The sequence below is a fragment of the Pempheris klunzingeri genome, chromosome 5 (genome assembly GCF_042242105.1).
Source record: "Pempheris klunzingeri isolate RE-2024b chromosome 5, fPemKlu1.hap1, whole genome shotgun sequence".
Classification (NCBI taxonomy): domain Eukaryota; kingdom Metazoa; phylum Chordata; class Actinopteri; order Acropomatiformes; family Pempheridae; genus Pempheris; species Pempheris klunzingeri.
The window spans coordinates 20229261-20240039 of NC_092016.1; the positions used below are offsets into that span (position 1 = coordinate 20229261).

General features: G+C 40.3%; 1 protein-coding gene across 1 annotated transcript; it reads left to right on the plus strand.

Moving 5' to 3' along the window:
• Positions 1-87: 87 nt before the first annotated feature.
• On the plus strand, positions 88-10734 carry ttc38 (tetratricopeptide repeat domain 38). Its single transcript, XM_070830271.1, has 14 exons — positions 88-171; positions 674-751; positions 851-932; positions 2906-3077; positions 4194-4367; positions 5758-5833; positions 6222-6341; positions 6482-6541; positions 6761-6799; positions 7277-7358; positions 7836-8001; positions 9087-9246; positions 9697-9770; positions 10118-10734. The coding sequence occupies exons 1-14, from the start codon at positions 142-144 to the stop codon at positions 10203-10205; spliced, it is 1401 nt and encodes a 466-aa protein (XP_070686372.1). The 5' UTR covers positions 88-141; the 3' UTR covers positions 10206-10734.
• The last annotated feature ends 45 nt before the right edge of the window (positions 10735-10779 follow it).

Sequence of the window (10779 nt, forward strand, 5' to 3'; positions counted from 1 at the left end):
GTATAATTTACCCATTTTGTCCATGCGCTTATTTTGAAAGGGAGCCCGATAAAGGCCTACTTCCGGTCCTCTTGTTTATAAACTTGACGCAGCTCCAGTGTTGCGTTTAGTGTTTGCAGGGATTCACGCTGCTGCCTTAAGATGTCAACTGCGAGTTTCAGAGACTGTCAGGTTAGTGTCTGCAGCATTAAAAGAGACAGGACGTTTTAGTTTTGTTTTTTTTCTGGCGTGAAACTTGTTTGTTTATCAGTTTCGCAGTTCGTGTTTAAGGAGTTGACAGTAAACTCTGAGGAGAAGATGGCGAAGTGGGATGGGAGGGATTCAACTTTGTTCAAACGTGTTGTTTAGAAATGCAGCTTCAGCCTCAAGCTTCAGGTTGAAAGTGCAGCGACGTGACATTAAAGTGAATAAACATAACTGTGTCTGAATGAAGAGCTTCTAACGTGACTTGATATCAGTGACACTGAAAGCCGTTTGTTGAGTGGGCGGAAGTTTGATACTGAAGTTCTGCTGTGTGCGCAGTTTTCACAGGCGCCTATTTGACTTGATAGAGAGAAAACTGCTATGTGGAAATGTGTGTGTGTGTGTGTGTGTGTGTGTGTGTGTGAGTACTGAACTATAATAATACAGCAGGCTATTGATATCCTCATACTAATACTTGTGTCCTTTGCAGGCATGGAGGGCGGAGGGTCTCCAATTGTCCACCACCAGTAATGAGGCTTGCAAGCTATATGACGCCGTGATCACCCAGGTAGCCGACCTATCACCCACATACAGTCCTTTCCTGGTGTGCACACACACCGTGATATTATCCGCTAAAAACAGCATTTCAATTTTGTTCGGGTCCTAGTATGTGAAATGGCGCAATGATGAAAGCCTGGGAGGATTTGAGGGATGCATCTCTGCCATGCATGCAGCTGACCCCAACTTTGGTAAGTAGATATGTGGTCAACAAGTTTTTCTTAATTCTATTTAAGTTTTTCCTCTAATCATGTAAGTCCTGATCATCAAAGTAGACTCGGCTTGGAGGCAGCAGAGTAGTAGAGTTGAAAACTTATAAAAGGAGACAACAGCAAAATAGGTGTGAGGAGTTGTGATTAAAAGAATAAGGGATGAAGGCGACTTTGCTAAATTTATCCGCTGCAAAAATAGCCTAATTAAAAGTGACTGTGACCCTCTATACTTTAAATAAACATCGGAGAGGTCAGTTCCTCAAAGTCCTCTAATAGGGAGCTCCAGGTAGAGAGAGCAATAATCATAAAAGCACCTTGTCAGCTCTCGTGATCTGGGAGAAATGAGAAAAGTGAGAACACAAATAAAAGGCACCATGACGCTTTATAGGCACAGGTCCTGCTTAACTAAACAAATACACTTTCCAAATAGGCTATTTTATTTGCGGACATTTTCCAGTGGTATAAAATGATTAATGATTAATCGACAATAAGAATTTCGACTGATTAATCAGTTAAACAGTTGTAAAAAATAATGTTGCCTCGACAACTGCTTGTACAAAGAATACAAACAAGTGCAAAAGTACAGGGGTAACTAACATGAGTTAGATTAACATGCGAGACAGAGGCCTCGGTGAGGGATCTGTGCCCCTCTTCACACACCAGCGCTGAAAAGTGGGCCATTTGGCTGCACATGAATAGTGTGCATTGTTGCCGGACACAGCGGCTGCACAGTACTTCAGTAAGGGAGTGGTGACCCAGGGGATCTTAGGCGGACTCTATGCTGGAGATCATGACAGCTGTGGTCGCTCACAGTGCAAAAATGACCCAGTTAACATCACGGGTGAGGAGCTCCTGCTGTAAACACATCAACAATAAGTGTATTGCACATGTTATTGTATTTGTATTTTTTAATGGGTCACAGTCGTTTTAGAACTTGTCGGTTAATGATTAATCAGAAATTGGTTCATCAGAAAAAAAAAAAAAATTAGCATCTCTATTGTAAAATGCAGGTGCACAGGCATAATTAATAACATTACCAACAACGGCAATACATTTGGGTGAACCAGTTCCTGGACACTAATATTTTGCATGCTAGCTCAGCAGATAGACTCACCAGGACGATTAATGGAGCTGTGGCATAATAAATGTTCTTAGTTACACCTGCTTTTCCTGCTATGACCAATCCAAATGTCTGATATCATAAAGACAGCCATAGATATAATAAAGGCTTTGAAATGTAGCACTGACCTGTTGATGTTCATCATGAAGCCGAGGTCCACAGTCGCTGTCTGTCAAACTAAACAATATGAAATGTAATCAGTGTTTTAGATGCTGCTGTTTCTGAAGTTGCCTTCAGTTTGAGCTCCTCTCAAGTGTTTAAAGTGTTTGGTTGTTGTTCATGCAAATGAATCAAAACTCTCTTGTGCAGGTTCAACACTTATTGGTGCTCATGGGAACATGCAAGCTGCTTTAGACTTGTGTATATAAAAGATACAGGATCAGATCATTTAAATGGTGTGTATGTTGTAGTTGCAGAAGGAAAACAAATTGAGGTCTCCAGGTCTAAGATGAATTACATTGCCAACATGAGTCATGAGCAATACATTAATTCAATCTGAATATATAAATAAAGCACAATACCGTTTGCTGGTGCTCTTGTTTAAGCTGTTCACTGTTTTGCATAGAAAATAAAGTATCAATATTTAGAATCAGTGGTAACTTTGGAACAAAGTTTTTAATAAAGTACAATTCATGACAGGAATAAACATCTAGTTTGCGGTCAGAATGCTCAGTGAATCACCAGTGAGCCACCTCACGCCATCTTCAACGCTACCCTCTCTTATTAAACATAGCTTAAACCCAGCATAGACAGCACAGGCAGTTATGTAAACTGTTAAATTGCAGTAAAACAGTGCAGAAGAAGAGACCAGTGTTGTCTGTTTTCCCTGTAGTTATGGGCCACGTGCTCAGTACTGGGCTGGAGCTGGGAGCAATGCTGAGCTCCATACGCCTGGATGAGCGTTTGTCCAGTGCTGTGAAGCGAACAGTGGAGCTGGCCAACAGTCAGGACATCACTCCCAGAGAGAAGCTCCATGTCAAGGCTTTGGAGCTCTTCTCACGTGGGTAAGATCCAGAGCCAGGTTGCCAAAGTTGAGGTGGGATTTTAAAAGACATAGAATGCAGTATTTCTCTCTAAGAGACAACATTTTATGATGCAATAATGCATACGCACATACTATTTAGTACAAAAGCACAGTGTCAAACCTAAAATAAGCACATATATACTTTGAGTTGTGGGCAGTTCAAAGCTGTCTGTGAATCTTTTCCTACTGAATACTAAGATCTCACTCAATGAGTTTGGCATTTGATTGACCGGACAATATTTCTGTCAATTAAATAATTTAAGTGTAAATGGTGTTTAAATAGATAAGTAAATGAAAGGAAAATGTACAGACAACTGAATAATAAATTCAGTTTGACAATATACTAACAGCAAAAACATCAAAATTAACTTTGGCAGACAGCATTTCACAAAGCTACATTTTTATAGAAACAAACCAGCAAAATAAGGTGAAGAAGATGTTATGATCACATTAAAATTCAGCATATAGTGTCTATAATATGATATATGTTTTAATAAAATAGTTTCAAGCAACATTGTTCACCATAATGCTTGAATTAAACTGTTCTGATCTGACCAAAAGAGACATTTCCGCTGATTTATTGTAACATGTTCAGAAGTGAGCGCTACAGTGCAGTCAGTCATCATTAGGTCTCAGTGGAGAAGGGATCAGTTTTGTTTACTAACACGCCAGAGGAAATGGGTTGCCTGTTAAAGAGTGACATCTCTTTCGACAACAGAAGACTACAAGAATGTGTTTTATCTATCAGGCAATATTCATTCATCCCCGAGTTCCTCTTCGTCTCTTTTTATTTGATATGCTCCAGATCCACTGCAGTCATCTGTTATATTGTGCGCCAGAGACTCCTCTGTAAATGTCACAGTCGAGTGTGTAATATTTGTATTTTATCTGCAGTGTCTTTTCCCCCTGTGGCATAGTGGGCTATACTGATTCTGAGAAGACATTTTGCCTCTCAATATTGTCTTTGAGGATACTTAGATTTTTCAAGGGCCTCTGATTTCCTCCATTTGCACATTGAATTCTTTGTGATTCTGTTGTCCGCCATTGCTTCACAGAGCTGTGCCTGACTTTTAACAGTGACTCATGTTTCTTGTAGAGATTGTCCCAAAGCCTGCCATGTATGGGAAGACATTCTGGTTGATTACCCTACTGATTTGCTGGCTCTCAAATTTGCCCATGATGCCTACTTCTACATGGGAGCCCAATCCCAGCTAAGGGACTCTGTGGCCAGGGTGCTGCCCTACTGGAAACCACATATGCCTTTATCCAGGTACAGAAAACAACATACATTTTAACCATATGAAAACTCACTGACCTCAGTGGCTTAGTTATAGATGTAATGGGAGTGCATATATATTATATATATGATATTGAGCATTTTGAAAGTTGAATGGGGTTTGTACTGTGCAGCTGCTGACTCACTGCACAAGTACAATTGGACTGAATGGGCCTTCATATATAACTCATAATAACTCAAACTGTACATGTACTCACAATAATGAGCTTATGAAGAGCTTGTCAGTGTGTAATATTGAGCATTTTAGTTCAGTTATCAAGAAGAAAAGACCCATCTACAAGTAATTGCACACAGTGAAACATATCAGTCATTTTGGCAGCATTAGAAGATACAAATAAATGTGTCTTTAAAATGACTATGATATCAAATATATGTATATTATTGGCATTTTAAGAATAAAGATAACAACATGAAAACGATGCGAAAGGGGTCACAGATACTGATGTACTGATGTTTTCAGCAAAATGGCTGTAAAAGCCCACTGTACACTACCTGCTCAGCACCAGACATCAGACAGTCACAGGGTGCAACTGGCTGGTGAACATAGGAAAGCATTTCGCAGCTAGAGATATTTCCACCAGGAAATGGTAAAAAAGCATCAAAAGAGAGTGAATATTTGATTTAAATTCACCAGGTGGCCAGAAACACAACTCCAAATAAATGATAATGTTGCTCCATATCTGCTGAATATGCAAACAAGCGATTGTTGAACACATCAACTTAAAAGGTTTTCAGGCATAGCTCATTTTATATGAAAACTGCACAAAATTGTCTGCATGTTTTAATACATGAGCAGTATATGTTGCATAAATGTTTTCTGAGTTGCAGGTAAGCAAACAAACAACAAAGTATGAAAAATCACCCAAGGCGGTGCAAACACAGATAGCGTAGATACTGATGTCCCTGTTTAGTGCACTTATGTGGCTGGTTAGCTGGTGGTTGTAGGAAAAATGGTTCTTGCTGTGAGAGTAGAGAGAGTCTGTAGAGGTGATTGAACCATAGTGTCCAGCAGGGGGTAATTTCTCATGCAGTGGGTAGCCTCTGTAGCACCCTGCAATCATTCATGTCCTTTATGGGTGAGGAGAGTAAATGTTCCTCCTCCGTTCAACAACACATAGTTGAAGTCACACCAAACAAACAAAAATCCAATTCATATTTTAACGTGTACTGGTAACATTCAACAATATCTTCAAGCTTCAGTATACATTTCCACAGTGTGAAATAAAAGCCTATATTCCCACATAGCAACAACATGAAGGCAGTCATCAGTATGATCAAAAGCTGGTGATGGAGCACAGAAGGTGACAATAATGTAATGATCATGTTGACTTTTAGTCAGTAATTTTTTTACTTGCACCCTCAGTTATCTGAGTGGACTCTACTCATTTGGTCTCCTGGAGACTCGCTTCTATGACCAGGCTGAGAAAGTAGCCATGAAGGTGAGATATTTCGTCTCCATTGTTCACAGCGTTGTCATTATTGTAGCTGGGTGGTCCAGGCTGTCTGTGCCTGAGCTTATTGTGTCGGTTCAATTCAGCAAGTAATTTGCTGTCGAACACCAATAATAAGCAGCCCTCGCAGTCCTCGGCAGCCTTACTCTTCTGTGCTGAATGCAGAATGCATACAAAGTAGTTGTGACACAAGGATCACTTGAAAAAAGAGTGAGGAACATCACAGATGAAATGAAAGACGGTAACGAGTGTTAAGCATGCCATTTTTTTGTTTTTTAAATTGTCATTTTACTCTGTGTAAGAAATACAGATTTTTTTTTTTTTCTGCATCTGCATAGCTTCTCCTTACTTCAGACTGTTAAACTCTCATGTGCAGGGCCTCGCTCTGACTCCAGACGACGCGTGGTGTGTCCACTCTGTAGCCCATGTCTATGAGATGACAGCAGAGGTGGACAAAGGCTTGAAGTTCATGGAGAGCAGAGAGAAAGAGTGGCAGGTACAACCTTTGGCTGCTGTATTGACACGTTTCTCTGATGATTTACATCTCAGCAACACTGTGTCAGAGTCTACTGAATTAAATTCTAAATTGCAATAGCCCCAGGAAAAACATCTCAAATATGTATTGTTTAATTCCAGACTGCTGACATTCTGGCCAGTCACAACTATTGGCACTGGGCTCTATACTTCATCGAGAAGGTAAAGATTTGTAATGAGTTTCCTCAGTCAAGAGAATAGTTGGCATTGTGAAACTCATATTTATGATGTCTTTCCCCCAGGGCAATTTAAAATCTAGAGTTGATTATATTGCAAGATTAATTTGTGTTTGCATTTGTGTAACGCAATCTATCAGCCTCACTTATCTCTCAATTCTGAAGTTACTCCAGTTCATCTTTCTCGCCTCCTCCTCTTCCACAGGGGCAATACGACGCCGCTCTACAAATATTTGATTCTCAGGTTGGTTTTGTGTCCAGAGTTTTCATCAAAACTTTAACAGTATCTCTGTCTGAGTACACACACACTCAGTCCTTTTCAAGAGCCATGCATGTACCAATACACAGGGGAAGCACACTAAAAGCAGTATGTCGTGCTTGTTGTGAGTCAAGTATGTGCAAATGGAAGTCAAATCCACATGAACACATTTCAGTGTGTCAGCTGTCAAAGTTTATTACTTTTTTATTCACTCTAAAAATAGAAGAGACAGTTTTAAGTGTTACTTACTGCTACCATAAGTTTGACCACAACAGAAATCCTCACATCAAGTTAGCTGAAGTTCATGAATGTTTAACTGTTCATGTCAGGGGAATCCAGCAAGACATAAACATGTCTCTTTTAAAAATTGATTTCGTTGGGAAATGCCTTTGTGGAGGTGGTTACATCTTACATTCTTCATGGGCCAGAGTGAATCTTAACAGTTTGTCCTGTTATCCTTAGATATTCAGACGTTGTAAGTCCACAGGATCCATGTTGGATGTTGTAGATGCCAGTTCAATGCTCTGCAGACTGGAAATGGAGGGTAAGATGCAGGCAAATATGGAAATTCACAAGGAATTGTTGGCAGTGGAACCACTGTTTGCACTAAGGGAAGTGGGAAAGGAGTTTTGATATCTGGTCTGTCTGTCACATGCACAGTCTTGGACACCAGCGATTAGAGAGAAAATTTCTAAATTTCACTGATGAAGGTGCTGCAACATTTGTTAATGTGTTGCTAATGGGCTGAAGGGTGACTGCAACATCTAATTTAGTATAATTTAAAATGCTATGGTCTTAAAACTGCTAATGATGTGAGATAATCTCAGTTATCATACCTCATTAATCTGAAACCCAAGATGCTGTGTTGGGTGTAATTAGCAGAACCTCTGACCTAAATTTTTGTTCAAACGAACAGACCACATGACTGCTGACATTTCAAAAATATGTTTTTCTTCTCTTTTTGTGGCCTTTATGAAATCTTAAAGCAATGTTTGCATGTTTGTGCTGGTGCATGTGTCAGGTGTGTGCGTGAAGGACCGCTGGCGAGAGCTGCTTCAGGTAACAAAGCCTCACACCGATGATCACGTGACCTTGTTTAACGACCTCCACTTCCTCATGGTGTCGCTGGGAGCTAAAGACAGCGGGAACTCACAGCGTCTGCTAGAGGGCCTCCAGGAATTGGCCAAGTAAGTTCCGCACCATTTCTTCTCCTCACTCCACACCTCAGCACTCTGTCAGCATTACATAAGAGCCACCCTGGCCTTATGCAAAACTGAGATGGAAACTAAGGCTGAGCGTGGGTTGGCGAGATCTAGAATGGATGCAGACAGAAAGTGAAATAGAGAGGATGCTGCCTCTCCTTCTCTTTTGTGGTGTCCGACCAAGGACAGCCTGTGCTCTACATTTTGTCCACCACACAGCCCACAGAAAAGCTCCCATTTAAAACCATTTCCTTAAATTGTCAAATTTTTCAGTGTTACATAATACAGTGCAAGTCACAAGAGTCGAGGAATGATGAACCTACGGGTGGTAAATGGCTCTTGAGAGTCAATTCATTTCTAAGTAGAAACTACTACTACTTTGAATTACAAGGCAAACCATGAGGAAATGTTTCAGCTTTGCATTTATTTAATTCCATCACTCACATATACCGTGTCACTTTGATTACCTTACATTTGGAAGGATCGCACAGTTTTACATAATCCATATTTAGCAATGATGTCATTTTTCATGCTTCCGCTCACAGTCAGAGGCAGTGACTGTAGGCATTAGCTAATCCAAGAAAGCCTCATGCCAGTATGGAGTCTGTGGCCTCACAGTGAGGTGAGCCCCACTCAGATGTCAGTGCTTTTCACGACAGACTAATGCTTGAATACCTTCATCACTCTGTAGGAAAAAGAACAACCTGCTCCTTCATTTTTTTTGGTGTGTTTTTTGAGGAGATTACATGTTGGCATCATTCACGGATTTCGTTTCATTGAACTTTAGAGTTCCCTCTATAAAAATGTCAGGAGCCTTATTGTGTTGTGCAGCTGAAGTGAAGCCACCTGTAAATCTTAGCCTTTAGTGTTTGAAAAGCAGTTTGTGAAAGTCCTGATGTCAAACCTGATCTGTATTTTCCAGAAAATACAGCTGTCAAAAAAAGTTTATTTTTCATCTTAGACCATTATTAAACAAACAAAATAAACCTTATATGCTAGCTATTTTTCAACAAAGGTTCACCCCAAGAATTCTCTTTTCATATGTTGTGAACTGTTCCTTCCTTTCACAGAGAGCCAGGGGACAATCAGCAGCATCAGATGGCTGGGCCTGTCGGTATACCACTGTGTCGGGCCATGATTGAGTACGACAAGGGCAACTATGATCGAGCTGTGGAGCTGCTGTACCCTTTACGCTACAGCGTTTTATCTGTGGGTGGCAGTGATGCACAGGTAAGTTCCATAGGAACGGGTAACTGATGAACTCAAAGCAAATAAGAAAAATGAAACAAAATCAAGTCCAAACCAAAGTTCTCAAGCAGTTCTCAAGCAGCCTTAAGGCTTTACTTTCTTTGGATACTATTGATCATACTGTATTTTGTGTTCGTGAGTGAAACAGAAATCCCTACGGTAAAATAGGCCAGAGGTGAAGAACACTCTGTCCATGAACATACTACATAGTGTAAAAATGTGGAGCACAGTGCACCAACGTATGAATTATGAATCTATGTGTTGGATGCTGATGGGCTTCCTGCACTCTATGTCCTTTGTGCTGAGAAAACTGTTCCCCAAGGTGCAACAGTGCACATACAGTATAACACAAAAGGGTAGAAAGACTAGACTAGATTTGGTGTTGGAGCATGTGTGTGTTTACTAATGGGTTTGTCTGCTGTTGTTTTACAGAGGGATGTCTTCAATCAACTGCTTATTCATGCAGCCATGAAATCAGAGAATAAGCACAACCAGAAACTGGGAAGGTAATGCACAACAGAGATTTCAGGCCAGACAATTTCACTGTCAGGTATCTTTGTTATCTATGTTTTTATGTGAAAATGTGCGTAGAGATAATAGGAGGAAAAAACTTGCACCATTCGAAGCACTGGGTTTCTTTATGATACCATAGAGTTGCTGTCGTGTTGCTGTCCACCACAGTTTTTAGATGCAGTCTTGCTTGTAGAATGCATGCTCCCATGTGTAACTGACATCCCCTGTCTGTCCCCTGTCAGTTAGGCTTTCATTATTGATCAGGTCAGCCTCTCAACTTGTCTCTCTGAATCTGTCTTCATCTCTTAGTACTGTCTTGTGTTGTGCTGAATTCCTGCAGATGTCTTCTGGTGGAACGAGAGGCTGTGAGGCCAAATTCCTCTCTGACGAATCGTCTGATGCAGAAAGCTGTGGTTCTTCACGACTAGACTGGTTGCAAGGTGCGCAGAGCAGTTCCCATGCAAAAAAAAAGGATTTCCCCAAGGGCACCAATGATTTAATCAAAATTGAATTGAAACGTCAAGCAACAGTGTAACCTGATGTGCCATTGTCTGACCTGGGGAGACTCCTTTACCAACTGGCAAGAAGAACTTGTTGCAAAGATAATCTGATCTTTTTATACAGCAGCCTTTTCAATGTAGAGCTCATTGTGCGTTAAGATTGTTGACCTGTTAAGCTTTGCAAGTAAACAAATTTTCACATTACTCAAGCTTATATGAGCTAATATTAACCACAGGCTGCCAATGTGCATGATAAATAACAGATGCCTAATTTGAGCTGATTCATTTAGTTTAGAAAACTGACACAGCTAATCAATACAGGGAAGTGTAACTTTGTTCCTCTGAATTTTATTAGCAAATATCACATTTAAATATACTTCATCTGAAATGAAATCTTCATGTCAAGATCAATACAAAAATCATGTTTAAAACCAATAAATATACAATTTTCACTTTGCATGCGACTATTTGAGTAACACTATAAAGTGCACTACAGCGTTCA